The following is a 21,611-nucleotide window of genomic DNA, read 5'->3' on the forward strand; positions in this document are numbered from 1 at the left end:
GCCTCAAATCACCTAAAAAAGTTCTTGTGAAAATTTTCACAAGGACCTCTATATTGAGTTAGAGCACCACCAAGTATACTCACACCATTTGTTTAACGCTCATTTTCGCATTTACAAATTATATTTTGTTAAGAATTTCTCATGTTCATAAATTTTTTCGTGTGTATTAGACCATGGGATCTAGGCCCTTGGAGCACTAAAAAAAATTCTGAAAAAAACTTAATGAGAACCTCCTTTTTGAGTTGGGAACCACCATATACTCATAATGCTTATTTCCGCATTTACGCACCTACTTTTAGAAATCTCGCAAATTCATCAATATTTAATGTGTATTAGTCCATGGATCAGGCGACTCAGAGCACTCAAATTTCTTTTCTAAAAAAACTTTATGAAGAAAGACATCTGTATTGAGTTTCGGAATCACCACATATACTCAAACAATTTTAAACTCTCATTTTCCATTTACATGCCTTTGATTAGGAATTACGCAAATTCATCAATTTTTATTGTGTATTAGCCAATGGATCCTCGGAGCACCCAAAAAGAATTATGAAAAAACATATGAGGACCTCTTTGTTGAGTTGGGAACCTCTACATATACTCACACTATTTCTTTAACGCTCATTTTCACATTTACAGACTATTTTTGAAAAATTATGCAAAGTGGTCAATTTTTCATACGTATTAGCCAATGAATCTAACGCATCGGAGCACCCAAAAAAAATTTCTGATAAAACTTCATGAAGTCCTCTGTATTGAATAGAAAAACTACCACATATACTCACACCATTTTTTTTATGTATATTACCACATTTACATGATATTTTTTTAGAAATTACACAAATTCAATCAATTTTTCGTTTATATTAACCGATGGATTTGGTGATTTGAAACACCAACAAAAAAGTTTCTAAAAAAAATCAAGAGGACCTCCTTATTGAGTTTGGAATCACTTCCTATTCTCACACCATTTTTTAATACTCATTTCCTTATTTACATGCCCTTTTAAGGAAATTTTGCAAATTCATCAATTTTTCGTGTGTATTAGCCGATAGATTAGGGTCTCTGAGCACCCAAGTATTTTTTCTGAAAAAGCTTCATTTGAACCTTCGTAATAAGTTGGGGAACTACCACATATACTCACAACAAGTTTTAACGCTCGTTTTCGCATTTGAAGGCCCTTTTAGTAGTTACGCAGATTTGTGTGCATTAGCCAACGAATTTGGCGCCTCAGAGCACCCAAATATATTTTCTGAAAAAAACTTCATGAGGACCACCATATTGACTTAGGGAACCACCAAGTATACTCGAATTATTTTTTAATGCACATTTTCGCATTTACAGACCCTTCTTTTAGGAATTAAGCAAGTTAATTGATTTTTCATGTGTATCAGCGTAGCCCATGGATTTGGCGCCTTGGAACACTGAAATAAATTTTCTAAAATCTTCATGAGGGCCTCTATATTGAGTTAAAGAACTACCACATATACGTACACCATTTCTTTAACGTCTATTTCGCATTTACAACCTTATTTTTTTTTAGAAATTACGCAAATTCATCGATTTTTCATGTGTTTTATCACATGGATCTGACACCTCGGAACACCCAAAAAATATTTCTAAAAATACTTCATGAAGGTCTCTGTATTGAGTTGGGGAACAACCTCGTATACTCCCTTCATTTTTAACGCTCATTTTCGCATTTACAGATCCTTTTTTAGGAAGTACGCAAATTCATCGATTTTTCGTGTGCATTAGTCCAGTGATCTGGCACCTCGGAGCACCAAAAAAAACATTCTGAAAAAACTTCATGAGGTTATCGTATTGAGTTGGGGAACCACTACGTGTATTTACACCATTTTCTTAACGCCCATTTCCGCATTTAGTGACCTCTTTTTTAGGAATCACATAAATTCATCAATTTTTCCTATGTATTAGCCCATAGATCTGGCACCTCGGAGTACCCAAAATTTTTTTTGTAAAAACTTCACGAGGACCTCATTATTGAATTGGGGAATCACAACATATACTCGCACAATTTCTAACGCCTATTTTAGCAATTACATGTCATTTATAAAATTACACAAATTTATGAAACTTTTTTTGTGTGTATTAGCCCATGGATGTGGTACCTCAGAGCACCAAAACAAATTTCTGAAAAAATATCTTGATGACCTCTGTGTTGAGTTGGGAAATCACCACATATACTAATATAATTTTTTTTGACACCTATTTCCGTATTTACATACCCTATGCAAAGTGATCCATTTTTCGTGTGTATTAGCACAAAATGTGGTGTCTCGAAGCACCCGAAAAATATTTATGGTAAAGCTTCATAGGGACCTCTATATTGAGTTGGTGAACCACCATGTGTACTAACACTATTTTTGAACTCCCATTTATGCATTTACATGACCTCTTTTAGGAAATACGTAAATTTTTTGATTTTTTATTTGTATTAGTTCATGGATCTGGCGCCTCAGAGAACCCAAAAAAAATTCTGGAAAAACTTCATGAAGACCTCCTTGTTGAGTTGGGGACCACTACTTGTACTCAAACCATTTTTAACATCTTTTTCGTATTCAGGGGCTCTTTTTTAGGAAATTACGCAAATTCATCGATTTTTCATGTGCATTAGCCTATGGATTAGGTGCTTCGAAGCATCCAAGCATTTTTTTGAAAAAACTTCATGATGACCTCTGTAGTAAGTTGGAGAATGCAAAATAATTGATTAATTGTGTGTATTAGCTTATGGATCTAGCGCCTCGGAGCACCCAATTTTATTCTTAAAACAACTTCAAGAGGACCTTCAAATTGAGTTGGTGAACCACAACGTATGCTCACACTTTTTAAATGCTCATTTCTGCATTTAGATTCCTATTTAGGAATTACGCAAATTCGTCTATTTTTTGTATACATTAGCCTATGGATCTGGTGCATTGAAGCACCAAAATATTTTTCTGAAAAAACTTCACGAGGGCCTCTGTGTCGAGGTCGGGAACTACTGCACATACTCACACCATTTTTAACGCTTATTTCCACATTTAAAGGCCATTTCTTAGGAATTATGCAAATTCAATTATTTTCGTATGGTTTAGCCCATGAATCTAGTGCCTCGAAACAGAGAAAAATCTTTTATAAAAATATTTCACAAGGACTTTTGGTATTGAGTTGTGGAACCACTACGTATACTCACATCATATTTTAACGCCTATTTCGTATTTACAAAAAAAATTAGGAATTACAAAAATTCATCGATGTTTCGTATGTATTAGCTCATGGATCTTGCACCTCGGAGCACCCAAGTATTTTTTTTTTTTGAAAAAACTTAATGAGGATCTCTATATTGAGTTTGGGAACCACTATATGTACTCACACAATTTTTTAAATCCTGTTTTGGCATTTACAGGTCCTTTTTAGGAATTACGCAAAGTAATCAATTTTTCGTGTATAGCTATGGATCTGGCGCCTCAGAGCACTCAAACATTTTTATAGAAAAAATTTCATGAGAACATCCGTATTGAGTTGGAAAACCGCCACGTATACTCACACCATTTTTAAATATTTAATTTCGTATTTACAAACTCTTTTTTAAAGATTACGTAAATACATGATTTTCATGTGTATTAGGTCATGAATCTAGCGCCTAGCGCCTGATAACATCCAAAAAAAATTCTGAAATAACTTCATAAGGACCTCTGTATTGAGTTGGGAAACCACCGGGTATACTTAAACCATTTTTGTAACGTCGATTTTCACATTTACAAAGCTTTTCTAAGGAATTACGCAAATGAATCAATTTTTCGTGTGTATTAGCCTATAAATCTTGTGCCTCGAAGCACCCAAAAAAATTTCATGAGGACCTCCGTATTGAGTTGGGGAACCATCACATATCCTCACCATTTTTTTAACGTTCATTTCCGCATTTACAATTCTTTTTTAGGAACTACGCAACTTTATCAATTTTTTTGTGTATTCTTAAAAGTTAAAGACATTTCATATCCCCAGTAACTCAAACCTTTTATCAAACATAACATCTAATAAACCTTATAAAGAGGTATTTCTCTTCCCGTTTTTATCACAGTAATAAAAAAACAAAATTGTTAACACATCCTAACCAAACCTTTGTCAAATATAACAATCAATAAACCTTATAAAGAGGTAGTTCTCTTCCTATTTTTATCACAGTAGTAAGGTAACAAAATTATTAAGACATCCTACATCATGGGTAACTTTGAACCTATATCAAATATAAGATACAATGAACCTTATAAAGAGGTAGTTCTCTTCCCGTTTTTATTACAGTAAGACAACAAAATTGTTAAGACATCCCACACCATGGGTAACTCAAATCTTTATCAAATATAACATCCAATAAACCTTGTAAAGAGGCAGTTCCCTTCCCATTTTTATTACAGTAGTAAGACAATAAAATTGGAGGAATGGTTCATTAACTTAAAATGTAGCATATGAAGGAGCTGGCAAGAAAGGAAATGGAGCAACCGAGGCATATGCTACAGGTGGCCGGCGTTGACCATTTCCTATGGACTGCTTTCTTTTTTCTTCTTGTGCCGCTTCTGCAGTTTCCAATGAAGGTGACAGCTCGATAATCTTACTCATGTGTTCAATAGTCATTTGCTGTTCACTCTCGGTAACACGATGAACTAGAAGCCCAGACATAAATACAGGAAGATACAGAAGGCTGGCATGGAACATTCTCCTAGCATCTTTGGTTGTACGGTTCAAGTAGAATGATATTGCTGTACCGCTGATTGCCAGAGCAAGAAGTGTCGATTCCAGGCAAAACCACCCAGATGTTAAACTCCCTGCACACACAAGGTCGCCACAGAAGGTAGTCTAGATAGAAGCATGAAGAGCAAGGATTGAACATTAAGAACGTGCAATCAAACTAACAACCCAACACCAGATGTGCACAATTCAGGTTCCATAATGATGTAAACAATTTCATGATTTTATGTACTTCACTGAAACCTTCACATTTTTCCGCTCCAGGATGACTTGAAATGTTTGACATAATTCGAAAAAATAACACTTCCACCCAAAAAGGATATTCATGCTTTCAGCAGTCCCAAGATGATGTCCACTTTCTTTGAAAAGAAATATAAATACATTTTATATCATAAGAATTTTACAGGACAAACCTTTGTCCCCTCTTAACAAACCAGATCTCTTTTTGACAAGTATTCACATGTCCTTGTTAACACACCATTATCATTATCATAGTGAATCTAGACCACACTCAACTCTTGAAGAATCAGTAGTAAACAAATCAAGAACCACCAGCCTTATAAATCTGACAATCTAGGTCAAACATAACTCTCATCAACCTCAAATCTCAACAGGATGCAGAGAAAAGAAGTAGAATTCAAGAATACAATCTAAATAACTTCACAAATGTCACTCATTAGTACATCTTCACTTACATGCTGCTGATGGATTAATTAAACTATTTTTGGATTAATCCTAAAAATAAACATTCTTGACCACTAGTGTGCCCACAAGAATATTGACACTTGACAGTATTATTTCATTTGTCTCAAACAGTTGATACAAGTTCAGATGGTAATCAAAATTATGACATTTGACTATCAAATTCTACTTATTTAGGGCCTTGGGACCTTATTCTTTAGCCTTATTTGGCCACCTCCGAGCAATCATTCATGGCCATTGTGGGGAAACCCTTTACAAAGGAGATACATTTTCTTTGGTTAAAGGTAATGTTGAATGAAGGAGATCCATTAGTTGCATTACATATGAAAGGTTGAAATCTGGTGATCTAACACAGGGTTTCCATAAATGGTTCAGAATATTGAGAGATTTTCATCTTTGGACTGTAGGTGATGGAATTAATTTGATGATTTGTATATATATTTTGTTTCACTAATTACTAGGATTTCAAATACGTAATGCTAGGAGATACTTTTGGACTACAAGATCAAACCAGATTATAGAGCAAGATTTTACAAATAATAGTAAAAAAAATTGGAATTTTCAGTACTCATTTTGATATGTCTAATTTTTATTTTTATTTTGCCCAAGTGTTGAAGAATTGACATCGAAATAACTTAAATAAAGGCTCAATTGTACCATTTAAGTTTAACTTAAGACCAAAAGTTGGACAGAGAAACATACAAGTCCAATTACCTTATAAAACTTAATAATTCAAATTGTGCCAAATAATTCTTCACATGGCACAATGCATAAATGGGAGTATTTCTAATAGAAAAAATTACTCACAATCATAGGCTAGGTAACCCAATGGCAGTAGATATAGGCAGTTTCTGAAGGCTACAGAGGCAGTCCTCTGACCAGAAGCATCAGCAAGAGAGTACATTCTGAACCTGTACAGAAAATAAGAAATGATAAGTCGAGGAGAAATCTTAGGACCAACTTAGAAAAAATATAACATTGGACATTATGAGAGAAAGAGATGCTACATGGCGTCAAGCTGGTCATGTACTTCATTGCAAGGATTATCAAGAAATACTCAAGATTCCCATACCCACACCCCTCAATAAGCTTCTATAAGCCCAAAATTTTTGTTCACAAATCATCACGTGATGACTAGCTGAGAACCTCTTTAAAGATAGCAGATGTTTGGACAGTCCTTGGCCTCTAGATGCATATGGCCATTGAATAACATATGGCTACATTCACTACACAACAGCCTTAACATTGAATATCACTACATAATCAATACTAATATGGCCAAAAGTTCAAAAGAGAAGATGCATACCCTCCGTCAGCATAATCTTTACGACACAAGTAGGCTAAGGCCATGAAATGAGGTATTTGCCAAAAATACAGAGCAGCTGGGAGGAGCATTCCATTGAGAGACACCTGACCAGAAGCTGCAGCCCACCTTTACAAGGAGAGAGAATCTTTCAGAATGGTACATCAGCCTCAGAACCATGACAAAAACAGCAATTACAAAATACCAGAAAACATGGCTAACATAAAACTAAATTCAATAATCTGCTGTTAGTTATACTCTTATAACATTTGCATAGAAACAATCACTTCAAAACGAAAACATGCAATTCAGCAGAATTTAAAATATGTCATCCTTTCTGCAACTAATAACTAGTGAATTTTTCAGACACTGAAGTCAAATTAATGACGTTCCATGTAGAGTCTCATTCTGAAAGTGGAATTGTTATTTTACATGCAGTGTAGCCACGTACAGAAGGCAAACCAGTAATAATTTGCGAAGGAAACTCAAAGCAAGTATAGACATCAAAGCATGCCGAAATGATTGCTCTAATAAATTTGCTGCATTCTACAGCAAATGGATTTGCTTATCAATGAACAATCCCAAATCAAATATCACTGGGAGGAACTTTTAGCAAGAATAGAACGATATACAATCACATCTCCTTTGCACAGAGATACATAAACCCGAGATTGATAAAGCAGAAGCCTAAAGGTGTATAACAAGACAATTACCCAAGCAGGGGAGGAATAGCTCCAACAATTGCGCCGACCCATGTATTAATTGGATGTATCTGCTTTAGTGGTGTGTATACAAATGCATACAACACAAGATTCGACGCACCAAGGCCAGCTGCCAACATATTAGCCTGTACAGACCTTGTCATAGAAATTGCAACATCAGTCCCTTCCCCATTAATCCATGCAACAGAAAGATAATTATCAAATTGCAATACATATTGTTAGACTAGTTGTGAAGGATATGTGGCCACCTTGCTAGCCAGTAAACCAGTGCCCAGGATGCCAATAGAAGCTGCCCATGTTACTGCATGGGGTATACTGATTCGTCCTGACGGCAATGGTCTTTTCTTGGTTCTGTTCATCTTAGCATCATTTTTCACCTCAAACACCTGAGAGCAAACATAAGAATAATTAATTGCATGGAGTTCCAATTCTTGAAAATGTATGTGAAAGTACATGCAGTATGAAATGTCACTGATGGATACAATCCCATTTTCATTAATTGCTTTGCAAAGAAAAACATAGAAAAAGAAGGGAAATATTTCTCTACAGCCAATCAAGGGATTTTTCTCACTTTCAATGGGGAGGGGAGCTAACATAATTTTCATTTAGGTGGAAGTTCAGTTCTAGTAACAGGTAAGTCCCAAAGGCTGTTCCCATCCCTGCTGGAGACATGCCAACAACTCTCCTTTTTACGAACAGTTTAGGTGAAAGCATTATGAGCAGGATTCCAGTATTATACCTGATTTAATGTGCTAGCTGATGCCGCAACCATCATTGTGCCAGCACATGTGCAGCAAAGTCCCATGTAGTCAATGGCACTACCACTCCCAAGGATATACCCAGTGCCAGAGGTTGCAACTACAAGCATGCTGATAACAGTTCAATTAGAGGAAAATGAAGCAGCAAAAATACAGGGCGGTACTATATTGTGTAGCTTATTTGCTAACATTCTGGAAATAAGAGAGTCTGAACAATCAGAATACGCAACACATTTAAGCAGTAGTTAGCAAAAGTAAAAAGAACCTAGAAGCTCTTCTACTTCAAGCCTTCAAGGAAGCCAAGGACTAATAAGATTTGAAATTCGGAATAGTGTGAGAACTCTTTTTTTCCTTGATAAAATAATTATGTATCAGAACGCAGAAAGATGAGTGTGTAGCCAGTGTACAAGAACAACAAGCATCTTGTCTACTTTTTCTACTTCTAATTTGGATCCTAGGCCCTATTCTTTTGTACTTAACAGAGATATGAATCTAAATAATTCATATCTCAGCCCATTGAGGGGCCCTTTATTTTTATTATTAAGATTATGATGTCCGAATTTGAGCATACATCTGAAAAGTCAGATAATGTTTCTAGATCAGCCATGAAAATGAACATAAATCTAACTCTCATAACCATGAAGATGGACTTGCAAAAAAAATTGCCATATAAATTTACTTGCAAGGTTACGAATATCCTTTGCTATTAATTCTTTTATAATTATTAAAAATAACATTGAGTACGAGCCCAAAACTAGTAAAGTAACCCATCCATACCAGATAAATGAGGGATAAAAACTGGTACTTGTTATTATCAAAATCAAGATTCCTACTTTTTTAATCTATTGAAATTTGTTAAACCAACTCGTCTTACTCTTAAGCTTATGTTTCTGATGCTAGAAAACTAGTGTCACAAACTCATTGTACTTAGATTCATCAAAATGTTAGAAAATCTCTTCTTTGTATTGGAACTAACCGAACCCAACAAACCCACAACTTATACCAAAGCCTCTTATTGTTTTTGATAACCGAGAAATCCGTTTGTGACCCGCCCTTTGGATAACCAATCAAGATTTATGGTGTAAGACCAAGAAAATTATGTGAACCTAAGAAACTTATAGGTAAAGAATTTGAAATATTACTTGTTCAAGACATAAGATTCAGTTGGCTGGGTGATATAAGAGGTTTTAAAAGAAAAAAACAAATGCAGTTAATAGGCTGATAGCTGAATGATTCAAATTTAGACCCCATTTAGTGCAAACAAATAAGGCCTAAGAGCAATTGTTTTCCTTTTAAAGACTCTCAATAGGGTCTAAATGAATCTGAATGAATCAAATCTACAACAAAGTCTTGATACCATTCAGACTTTCTAAAAGCATAATTTTTTTGGGAAAAGAACTTCACCCATTGTTATCCGCTTCTGCAAAGAACTTCACACTTCTTGTACTCTCTCAACTATCAACCTACCAAATCTCTTCTCTAGAATAGGTAAGATATCAAAATCTTTCCAAGTATCTAACTACATATAGCTAGCATATGGCCATAGAATTCCAAATATTATTTGGGTGAAATTTCATGTGTTTGGCCATACTATTTGAAAAATATATTTCACCTTTTTAAGAAACATGATTTATACCCGCAAGTTTTAAAAACTATCAAAACTAACCATATGTTTGTATTACATAGCACGTGACTTTGTTACCCTAAGCGGATTGTTATCATTTTCATCGACAACCATATCATCACTTTCATATGTTCACGTAAAAAAATTATGTAAAACAACACAAACAACTATTATAGAGGTGTTCTTGTAAAAGATAAAAATTTGGTGTAGATTTTTGAATCATTAAAAGTTCCCAAATAATGAGATTTGTCTCAAAAACTAATTTTTTCTAGTATTTGGGTTATTTGCCAAATAATGGCAAATTGTATGGACACACACTATTTGCCAAATTTTATTTGGGAAATCTATGGCCAAACGGGCCCTTGGATTCATATGCAGTTGCTGTCTTGGATCAAATTAGAGAATTGTGTCTCTAGTTTTACCAAATGCAATTGAAAGAGAAGCCTCGATTAGAGTTGATCAACTTACCAAAGGTAAAAAAATCACAAAGGACTAACGATTGTGGGTGGGTCAATGATAAAATTTATAACTTGATTAAGAGAAACGAATTAGCTCAACTTTTGCATAGATTGATGGACTCCAGGTGCAAAAGAGGAAGAGGATTGAGGAGAAGAGCCATGGAACCAACCAAAATCAGCCAAGAAGATATTGAAGGGTGGAATTCTTGGAGTACTAGAAATACTGAAAAATTCATTTGGGATAAAATGAATTTTAAACAAATAATGATTTTATTTTGTTTCAATTAAGATTATTCTAATATTTTGTTGCTAAATCATTTAATTACTATTTAATTTAAGTTGTAAAGAATAAATTATGGTTAAATATATTAATTAATTGCTTATACACATTTAGATGTTGAAACAACAAAGAATCTTAATTATTTAGTGTTCAAAGTAGAAAAGAACATCTTAATATTCAAATATGTATAGAACCATACATCTTAATCTTAAACAAGCAAGGCCTTATTATATGCTTTAATCTTCTTACTACAGCTACTACTAAAGCACTAACCCCATTAGGAGAAAATTCCCTGGATAACAATGTTGCTTCCCTTGTTCCCATAGCTTAGCATCAACAACCTAAGTCTAAAATTGGTTTGTCCACTGCACTCCTTCCTCTTACTTTTGGCCCACAGCCTACTATGCCCGACTTGTTCTGTTGTTTTTCTTAGCTTTATTTTGATTATCATTTCACCTCATATGTTTGCAATGTAACTATAATACAAACAGAAATAAAAAAGAATAGAATATGAATTGAGTGTTTAATGATCTCTTTTAGTTCAACAATAAATATATATCCCGCTCAACTTTTTCTTCTCACTTTTGGACCCTCGTAATATGTTTTAAGGTTTGAACTAGACCTAGAATCACCCAGCAAGCAAAAATTAGACTAAAAAGAAGCATTCTGTTTAAAGGTAACCCTCTATTGGGCATTGTAGAGGCTTAGATTACTTTCTACCCACAGACAACCTCAAGCAGTTATACGACACCCATTTAATCGTGTATGTTTATATAATTGTCGTGTCCAAACCATCTTTTGCGCACCTCGACTAATTCCACGGGATACCTGCAACCTGCCACCAGCAGCAGGTACCAACTAACTCTGTTCACCAAGGCTAGGACAAATGGGAAGAACCACCAACTGTTTCATTGTCTATGCTGAGTTTGAATTTAAGACATCATGACTCTCAACCACTTCATTGACTACTAGGCCACACCCTTGGCTAGACCATTTAATCATGTTTTAGCAAGACTCATTGACCTTCTAAAGAATTTTTCCTTTAATGTATAGCTATAGGCTCCTGTTTATCATAGAAACATCAACTAATAACTATAACTCAGCCAAATTACCAAAGTTTTGGGTCTTGACCCCATAAAATTTTGACTATCCTGCAGCAGCCAACTATTATAGGAACTTATTTCTACACTGACTCGTGCTTCCTAACCATCACAAGAAAAAGAAACAAAGAAAGAAGACACACGAAATTGAAAAGGAAATTTAAAACAAGGGGTGGAACTGTGGAAGCACTGAATCTAGAACTACACACAACCTAATTCTCATAAAAATCTGAGATATGTAAAGCGACTTGAAACCGAAGTTCCAGTCACAACAAGCAGTTATTTAGTGTCTCTAAATCTAAAGGAGCATAGAGAATTCAATATTCTCCTTACAATCGGCTAATGTGTCTTAAGTATTCCCAAATCAATATCCCTTTAATGCACCTCAACCAACCCACTGAACAACCTACGATAACACACATGCCCAGATGCTGAATAAAGTTATCCATCAAACCAGGCAACATGGGCTACACTATCAATATCCCATATTCTTTTAAAAAGAAGTTAAAGTTACAATTATTCCATCAAGATTTTTCCTAATCTACAATTGGAAAACCATATAAATGCCTCTTCAAAATGAAAACTTTAGGTTGTCTCAATAAGCACAATCAAACAGGCCTAAAAATCACAATAACTCTATGAAGTCAATAGATACACGAGTTAATATACATATTCCAATAATTATATTAGCTAGTTATAAGCAGTTCCATTACAAAATCAATCAATCAACTAGACGATCAATCCCAAATAGAGCTGGGGCGGCTAATCAATCCTATGTAACCATTCCGGTCCACATAATTTCAATACACTACTTTGAATAAACAGTAATTTATTACACAAAATTAGCAATTCAATAAGAGAATTGATACGAAAAAAAGTCCTAACCTTAAGCGAGCTTTAGAAAGCTCCGCATAACACCGCCCGTAATGCTTAGCCATGTCCACAATATCCCTACCTTTCAAAACTGATGCAGCCGCAAAAGATGAAAGATCGACAGCTGAAGAAGTCGGAGATCCGGTTCGAACCCACTCCGTCGATGAAAATCCCACCTTTACTGTACCGGCTGCTTCAGTAGACTCCGGTCCGGAGCCGGCGGCTGTAGAAGTGGATCTGCTGGCAACGCCATGATTAAGCAAAGGAAGACGACTGCATGAAGATTTGGATGTGAGGAGTTTTGAAGAGAAACCCACCGAGTTCCTCCACATGGTGCCGAGTCTTGACAATTGTTTTAGAGTTTGATCTTTTTGACCTATGAAATTTCACAAGTCCTCTGTTTTGTTCATGAATTATCCTTTCGCAAGAACCAACAAGGGTAAATTTAGATTTTAAGGGTGGGGTATTTCTACTTGAGCCCCTGAAATTTTACAAAACTGTGATTTATATCCCACATACTCTATATGTAGTTAAGAAACAGGTCTTTGTCAACATGATAATTTCAACTGTTTTATTTTAGGCTTTCAAATTAATGATTTGAAATTGAAATTTTATTTGACCGTTAGCATTGCGATTTGGCTGTGGTAGCAATTTGTAAAGAAACTTTACTGCCATCTTAGATAATGCTAAAAAAATTCACACTACTTTTTGGTCAAAGGAATAGAACCAGAATGTTGATTTCTCATATTTTAAGTGGTCTATTTGGTTTATGCTCAATTGGTCAAATTTTGAGAGAGAAAAAGGTATGTGAGAATATGTTGAATAGAACAAGAAGTAATTTTAACAAATGCAAAGAATAGATATCATTCTTCTTGAGGTTCTGCTAGCCATCTTCTTTACACTTTACTCAATGGCTAATTTCAACGTAACATCTTTTGCTCAACTTAGATAAACTATGATCATAACCTTCTCTCTAATCTGTTACTATTAACTTATATACACTGACAGTGCACGTAAAAGAATTTTTACATTATTATTCGTAGTAGTACCAATGAGTCCTTCATCCGAATAGACGACCAGGCTGCTAACATTGTGTCATGGAGATGAGATCTTTTTCTTTTATCAGTTTTGAGCATAGAATCTCAAATCACCCTGCTTCTCTTCATCTTGTTTTCCACTACTTCTTTGTTCAAACTCAATGTACTTGTACCACTTAGCACAAATGAGGTAGACCACAAAATCAGCTATTGTCAATGCTGCTAAGAGGAAGTAAAATCTATCCAAATGGCCTTTGTTGAGGTTTCCTGGTATCCATCCAGGCATTTTATCGTTAGTCGAAATTTTAATAACAATGGAAACAAGCAAACTGCTGACATAGTTCCCTAGTGAAATTGAAGTCATGCAAAGTGCACTTCCAAAGCTTTTCAATCCATCAGGTGCTTGTCCATTGAAAAACTCCAATTGTCCAACATACATGAAAACCTCTGATGCTCCAATTAGTACATATTGTGGGACTTGCCAGAAAATACTTAAAGAACTCGAATTTGTGCAATGTGAACAATCTTTGTTGGCATGTTTTAACCTGAAATGTTCTACTATTCCAGCTGCTACCATTGCCATTATAGCAATTATGAGGCCAACTCCCATACGTTGGAGCTCGGTCAGTCCTCTTGGAGATGTCTTCTTTAGGCTTGCAACGAGGGGGTCAAGAACTCGCCTGTAGATGAAAATGAATACTGCAACACTAAGGATATCAAAGCTTGACATGCTTGCAGGAGGGATGTGAAAGCCTGAGACCGTGGTTTTCATGGCATCGCCTTGTTCCACGAATAAAGAGGCCATTTGAGTGAACACAACAGAGTAGAGTATTGTACAAAGCCAAATTGGAAATAGTCTTAGGATGCATTTCACTTCTTCAACTTGAGTCACTGAACAAAGGCGCCAAGGATTATCTAATCTCTCCTTTGATGTAATTATAGCTGCTTTATCCAAAAAACTGTTACCAAAAATATATTTGTTATAAACACATCCACTTTTTCCTTTGTATATGTAAACAAAGCGCAACACGGCAACAACTAGGAAGCAATGCAAGCACTTAGAGAAGAATCACTTACCTAAACTCTTCGGTATGCAGTATGTTTCGACTGCTATTATCTGCAAGCTCTCTTCCATCACCTTCATATAACTCATCTCCGTTTGAAGGTTTCTCCATGTTCCATTTCCTAATTGCCGCTACAACCACTTGACAAAATCTTGAAATGGGGTTCCTGGTTGGCCTGAAGTGTCTGTACCAAGGTGTCCCAATAAGAAACAGAACTAATGCCAAAATAGCTGATCCAGCTGATGCTGAAAAACCCAATGTCCACATTCCCTTATCCTCAAAATAGACCAAAATGGTGTTTGAAAACAGAGATCCAAGATTCAATGCTAAGTAGAAATAGCTAAAGAAAGATAATTTTGAGTGACTTTCTTGAGGATGATCTTCATCAAATTGATCTGATCCAAATGTTGCAATGGTAGGTTGATACCCTCCATTTCCAAGAGCAATTAAGTAAATGGACACATTGAAGAGCATAGTATGAAGACTTGAATGTGATCCACAAGGGGCTTCTTCATCTCCACAGCCATTAGGCTTGATCAAGAAAATGTATGAACATAATGATAATAACACTAGTCCCTGCAATGAACACAAATTTCAAATTCTTAGTACTTTAGTATTTCAACATGAGTTCAATTTTCATACTACACTACACATGGAAAAGAGTTAGGTAACGACTTATTAGCGCCACACCTATGAATTGATAACATACACACATGATTAATGATATACATTCTCACTTTATTTTTTCAACTACTAAGGTTAAATTACATGGTTCTGGTGTAAAAATTGATACTCTAAACATATGTGACTTACCGCGACAAAAATGGCTTGGAAGATGGCACAAGTCTTGTATCTACCCCAATAGGAATCACTTAAGAAAGCACCCAAAAGTGAGAAGATGTAAACAGTTCCAGTCCATTTGCTAACATTGTTAGCTGCTTCAGCATTATCTTGCCCCATAACTCTTGTAAGAAATAGGACTAGATTCACTCCAACTCCAAAAAATGCTAGTGTAGCTAAACCTTGATTCACTATATACATCATCCAAAAACAAAATAAATACTACTAGACAAAGTAAAGTCACCAAATTGAGACATACTATCAGTGTATTCTAACCAATTATTACATGTAAAGTTCAAATTACTTTAAATAGTTACATGTTCATTGTGTAAAAAAAAGTGTACACAAACTTACCAAGTAATAGAACACCAGCAAACCATTTTCCAGTCGTGGCACGCACAGCAGGGCAGCCATGCTGATCTACAGTTCCATCAAGGGTGAATTCTTCATGTGGCATATTACCTAACTTGACTTCCTTTAAAATTAAAAAAAAAAAAAAAAAATATATATATATATATATATATATATATATATATATATTGTTAGTTAAAAGTTGTCTTCGTCTGATATATCAAAAGGTTTTGTTCAAGCCTTCTAATAAAATAAACACAAGGTAAAGCTAACTTGTTTCTCATGTTTTTACTTATTCCGTAAATATTTGACACATATTCGATATATCACTTTTATCACTAAAGGTTAATTAAATAAATATATGTTTTTCATGTATTAATTAAAGAAAATAAAAAAGACATTTTGTTTTTGTTTTCAATCCACACATATTTCTTTTTTAGTACAAACACTTTACTTCTCCTCTGCGTTCTCCTTCTTCTTTTTTTTAATTCTCAGAAGATTTCTCCGGTTAAGAGTGAAGGAATATGTCAATTTAGGTACATGATCGATATAACATATATCTCTTTTTACAACATTAAATAAATGTACATTTGCAACAATCAATGGAGTAGTATCTCTTTCTGAGTCATTATATTACTTGACGTGATTGGCTTCTCTTATAAAAAAAAAATTACTCATGAATATCAGAATGTGTATCTAATTAAGGCAATAATTAAGCCATGACACATTTTTATGTTATCAATTTTGCTGTAGTATAACACTAGCCAATACTGCACGTTTTGCTTGTACTTGCACATCTGAAATTTGTAGTATTTAATTAAAAATTAAAATTCTACACGGCAAGCTAACTCTGACATGCCTTCAATTCTTTGATTTAAATTTTTATGACATTTTAAATTGTATTTTAGCTCCACCCTTGATTCTGACACTAGGTTTATTTGGTTCATCTATATGTTCAATGTAAAACATAAATTTATATGTATAAATTCATTGAAATTGTGGTAAAATATTCAAAACCTTAAAAGTTGAATTTATTAAAGTTACAATCTTAAATTTGATGAAGATCTATTAATAATGTAAAATCGTTTAGACCGGTCTGTGGAGAGTTTGTGTGTGAAATAAAAAACGTCCAAAATAAAAGTAGTCGATATGGAAATTAATGAAATGATATGTGCACCATAAGATGTTTAATTCTCGTTAATATACTCGAGTTCAAATAATATGAATGGTAATTAAATTTTGTTTCATTACTTTCGAATAAATTATATTTTGTTACAAACAAAGGCTGGTATATATGTAGGAGATCAATAATCTTAATAAGTAAAACGCTTATAATTGATTGACTTTTGAGTTAAAAATCAAAATTGAGTAACTTTTTGAGAAAGTAACTTTAAATATATTAACTCGTTCTGAATTCATTAACTAGAAGAGTACGTAATAATGGAAAGGGAAGTGCATAAATACAAAATTACCATTTTGCCAATGTTTAAGCACTCCATTGTTTGTTTTGTGTTATAGACCACAAAGTTTGCTAGCTGAACTTCAGTTGGAAGAGAAACTATTTGTTTTCTAATCATAGGAAGTAAAGGAAATGCATGTGGAGAGAAGCAAGGAGGGGAGATGGAAATTGGTGGTCTATTTATACATGTTTCAATGCACATATTAAATCGGATTTGGTTTCTCTCCATTATACTTCATTTATTAATACGTTTAAATGAATGACACTTATACGATCTTTATAATTTTTAAAGGTTAAGATTAAACTAATGTGACAAACATCTTAACAATAATAATAATGTATCAAATAAAATCTTATAAAGGATGATCTGAAAATAAAAAAATATATTTATATAAATTTTAACTATGATTAAAATATTAAATTTTGGAAAACAATCTTTGATTTTTTAGTAAGCAATATAAATCTCCCCAAATATTTTGATACTGTCTCATTAATGTCAATTTGTAAGAAAAAATGAATTAAAAGAACGTGTGAGGGGAATGAAATCATATTTTTAATTTTTCAAAATTGAAAAATGGAAAGCAAACTAGACTGTTGATAAGTAATATTTACTCTAATTCTCTTTCATTTAATTTAGTTAAAATGATGAATATATGAAAAGACCTGGGGAAAAGCATTGTGATAATAATACTTAATTTGATGTTATTAAAATTTAATCAAGATTTTAAATATATGAACGACTTTCTGATTTATTAATCTTTTCATATATAATTTACAAATAAAGTACCAAATTAAAGGATGCCTTCCAAAATTTTAACATTTTAATCATGTATGTTTAAGATCACTTTGTTAAATTGATCCAATCTTGATCTTTAGATTTTAAAAAAATTATTAGATAATGTTACATATCTAAATGTGTACTTTAGAAAATGAAAAAAAATTATTGTGAAAAGATTACGTACGTAAATGAAAAGATTAAAGTCCGAGTTGGGAAACATTATTATCCTAATTCATAGGCACGAAGTAGGAGACACATATCAAAACTTATTGTGAATTGTGATAAGATTGTGTTGATGTCGAAACATAACTTTCGATATTTTGAGCTCAATTTGACCGCTCTAGTTCTATTGATATAATATGTTGATTGTCATTATCCAAGTTTTAGCATCTGGTATGTGGACAATTTTAATTTTGGGGAGCTCCAACATCGGGTGAGACGAGCCCCACTCTGATATCATGTGAAACTAGATTTTAGGTCTAATTCACACTCAAAAGTTAGCTAAAAGGGAGGTGGATGCCCAAACCTGAAGGAGTCCACTCATCTCATTAACCACCGATGTGAGACTTTTGTCATTTTTTAACAGGTTAGCGCGAGCAGTAATAAAGTTTCAATTTTGGAAGTTTTAGACTTCACATTATTGCAAAAATTTAAAGAAAAAGTTGTGTTCAAGTGGTGGAGGTGTTCATGTCCACTTCAATATAAACACGCAAATGAATTTTGAGGGAGACATAAAAGAAAGTGAGGAGAAGAATAATTGAGACCTCACAAAAAAAGACAATTATTAACAACTAAAGGTGTTAGCTTGGCCGTTGATTTTTTTATATATATAATTATTCGATACTCAAAATTAATTATTATCCTATTTATTTAAGGAAAAAAAATTCTTAGAATTTAATATCAAAACATTTCATTGCATGTGACACTGATGTTTATTTAATTTGAACATTGTTACACATCTCTATGATTGGATTTTCTCTATCAATCACCACCTATTGAATCTCACAAATAATTGGTGTTTATTAGACAAATACTTAGTAATGACATTATTTACTTAGCCAAATAATGGCAACAATCCACATGAATATTTGGCAGCCATTTAATACCAATTTATCGATAAATTAACGATAGGAAAGGGTTGTTAAATAAATACTACATTTAGGGGAGAAATAACTAAACACGTAGAAAACTAAAACTATCAGATGGTGTGGATATATATGAATAAACAAACAGAACTATAATAGCTAATGCAATATAATATAATAGAATATTTTTTTTATGATCCAACAATAATAATATATTCAGTATTTATAACTTATAATGAGTTTTGGAGCAAAGGCCAAAGAGTGTATATGCATATTTTTATTGGGGCTGAAGAACTTATTTTTTTTAAAGATCTTCTATTAAAAAAAACATATATATAATCCATTTCATGTGATCGCAACATGTGTTTTTGTAAAAGTACTTTGCTAAAAAAAAATTTAAATTTTGTCAATCGACATTTATGAGAAATAAAGGTGAAGTAATACATCAACCTAATTACGTTTCTATGAAAAAAATTTAATTCCTTTTTCAAATAATGACACTTTTACAAGTAAAATTTGGTGCATGATAGGGAAAAATAATTTATCAATATATTTCATTTAAACATTTAAATTATAACGGAAAAAAAAAAAAAGCTGCCCCAAAGACCCTTCAATTTTGCTACTTGGACTTAAAAGATGATATAAAATCTGTCCATTTTTTTAGTATATAATATAAATAGTTAACGTATTTATTTTATGCTTTTGCACCAAAAGGGCATGTCGTCCAATATTGGGTGACAAAATTGACAATCAACTAAAATTGAATCCATGAATTAGGGAGATAATGATGAAATTAAGCTAAGTATTAGAATAACATACTTCTTTTATTACTAGATTATACTTCTAAGTCCAACTATATATTTTTTCTCTTCAAAGCTAAGTGACCAAAAGGAAATTGATAATTAAAGTAGGCACCTATTAATTAGGCTATTGTATGTGAATACCATTTTTTTTCACTCGGTATTTATTATCTATATTCAATCTCGATTAAATTTAAATTTACATTGAAAAACTTCATAGTGAAAAACTAATAAAAACGACTCTATATCAAATGTATAAAATATTTTACTATGTTAATAAATACAGTGTATAAATATTTCGTGTTAGTGAAATACGGAAAAGAGCAGCATCCATGTGTGATGACGCGTAAACTTACTAAGCATATCTAAATATGATAATCTGAGTGTATATCATCTGGCAGCCACAACTTTTCTTAAACAACGACTTGGATGATTTTTAAACCACATTTTTCCAACTTGTGATGCTGGAATTATGCTTATCTAATTCATATTTTTCAAATTTTGATTTGTATAACAAGTTATGTTTTGTCAAGATCATTTGTAAAAGCATTTTTGTTAGTACTTTAGAGAAGCATACAGATTACAGATAGCTCCAGCAGCATCACAAGACAAATGACAAGTTGGAATATGTAAAGGTTTAAAACTTATCCAAAGTCACTCAGATGTGGTGCGGTGGTCGAAATGTTTTATCCGTAATCAGAGGCTTCAGATCCGAGCCCTTGATTATGGAAAAAATTCAGTTGCACTGTAACAAAAATAACTTTTAGCGGCATTAAATATGTGACATTAATAAAGAGTGCTAAAGTCTTTACCGGCATTAATTAAGTGTCATCAGAATCAATGTCGCTAAATGCTTTAGGAACATATACAAAGAGTGTATATTGCCGCTAAAAGTACATTTTTAGCGACAGTTAATAATTAATTATCACTAATAATCATTTTTGATATTGTGTTGGAAGTGTCACCTTCAAAATAAACGTTGCAATACGCGATATAGATTTAATCGAAATTTCAATAAGAACTTCTCTATGAATTTTCTTTTTGGTAATGTAAAGTGACTGTGTCTGTCTGACAAAACTTTGAATTAAAAGGTGATATGGGCTTTGTTATTAAATTGGCCACAATTATTTGATCTAAGTTAAGGTAGTTGCGATATCAAATCGCATATATATTAATAATAACTTCTCTTATAGCTAGCATGATGTTTGACTAAAGACATGCGTTGAATTTGACTAGTCCTCGTCATTCTATGGTACAAACAATTGCTTTTGATTTTGACTAATTTTGATTTGAACCAAGTATATTACATATAGTACGACAGGCAATTATATGATTTATCGTATATATAATTGTGACACTTGTGGATGACATTGGCGATGTATTTTAATGGTTGAGCTTTGATTTTTCTCCATTTCAATTCATGTATTTTGTTTGTCTGAATATAAAATTTGAATGAAAATAAGATTTTTTACACACGAGTATTAATAATGAGAACTGCAACACTATTTGTTACTTTGACGCTCATGAATCGCATTAGGGGCACGTACTTTGATGGCTGAGGCTCGTTTGTCAACAAGTCATACTCCCTATCTTTAAATTTATACGAAGGTATTTGACTGAGAAACATT

General features: G+C 33.3%; 2 protein-coding genes across 2 annotated transcripts; both read right to left on the reverse strand.

Moving 5' to 3' along the window:
• Positions 1 to 4,222: 4,222 nt before the first annotated feature.
• LOC101251220 (protoheme IX farnesyltransferase, mitochondrial) lies at positions 4,223 to 13,068 on the reverse strand. Its single transcript, XM_004229459.5, has 7 exons — positions 12,582 to 13,068; positions 8,216 to 8,345; positions 7,725 to 7,862; positions 7,468 to 7,601; positions 6,758 to 6,883; positions 6,259 to 6,362; positions 4,223 to 4,826 (listed from the first exon to the last, which is right to left on the reverse strand). Exons 1-7 carry the CDS (start codon positions 12,899 to 12,901, stop codon positions 4,456 to 4,458), a joined length of 1,323 nt encoding a protein of 440 aa, XP_004229507.1. The 5' UTR covers positions 12,902 to 13,068; the 3' UTR covers positions 4,223 to 4,455.
• A 339-nt stretch (positions 13,069 to 13,407) lies between these two features.
• Positions 13,408 to 17,576, reverse strand: LOC101250924 (protein NRT1/ PTR FAMILY 7.3). Its single transcript, XM_004229458.4, has 5 exons — positions 17,334 to 17,576; positions 15,865 to 15,985; positions 15,484 to 15,701; positions 14,684 to 15,246; positions 13,408 to 14,565 (listed from the first exon to the last, which is right to left on the reverse strand). Exons 1-5 carry the CDS (start codon positions 17,547 to 17,549, stop codon positions 13,692 to 13,694), a joined length of 1,992 nt encoding a protein of 663 aa, XP_004229506.1. The 5' UTR covers positions 17,550 to 17,576; the 3' UTR covers positions 13,408 to 13,691.
• Positions 17,577 to 21,611: the final 4,035 nt, after the last annotated feature.

Source organism: Solanum lycopersicum, chromosome 1 (assembly GCF_036512215.1).
Source record: "Solanum lycopersicum chromosome 1, SLM_r2.1".
NCBI classification, from domain to species: domain Eukaryota; kingdom Viridiplantae; phylum Streptophyta; class Magnoliopsida; order Solanales; family Solanaceae; genus Solanum; species Solanum lycopersicum.

Coding starts and splice junctions, on each gene's coding strand:
- LOC101250924 (XM_004229458.4), bottom strand. CDS start 17,549: ATGGAGAGAAACCAAATCCGATTTAATATGTGCATTGAAACATGTATA. Junction 15,986..17,333: donor GCTTAAACATTGGCAAAATG/GTAATTTTGTAT, acceptor TTAATTTTAAAG/GAAGTCAAGTTAGGTAATAT. Junction 15,247..15,483: donor TCCAAGCCATTTTTGTCGCG/GTAAGTCACATA, acceptor TGTTCATTGCAG/GGACTAGTGTTATTATCATT.
- LOC101251220 (XM_004229459.5), bottom strand. CDS start 12,901: ATGTGGAGGAACTCGGTGGGTTTCTCTTCAAAACTCCTCACATCCAAA. Junction 6,884..7,467: donor GCTATTCCTCCCCTGCTTGG/GTAATTGTCTTG, acceptor CTCCTTGTAAAG/GTGGGCTGCAGCTTCTGGTC. Junction 4,827..6,258: donor GGGTTACCTAGCCTATGATT/GTGAGTAATTTT, acceptor TTGTGTGTGCAG/GGAGTTTAACATCTGGGTGG.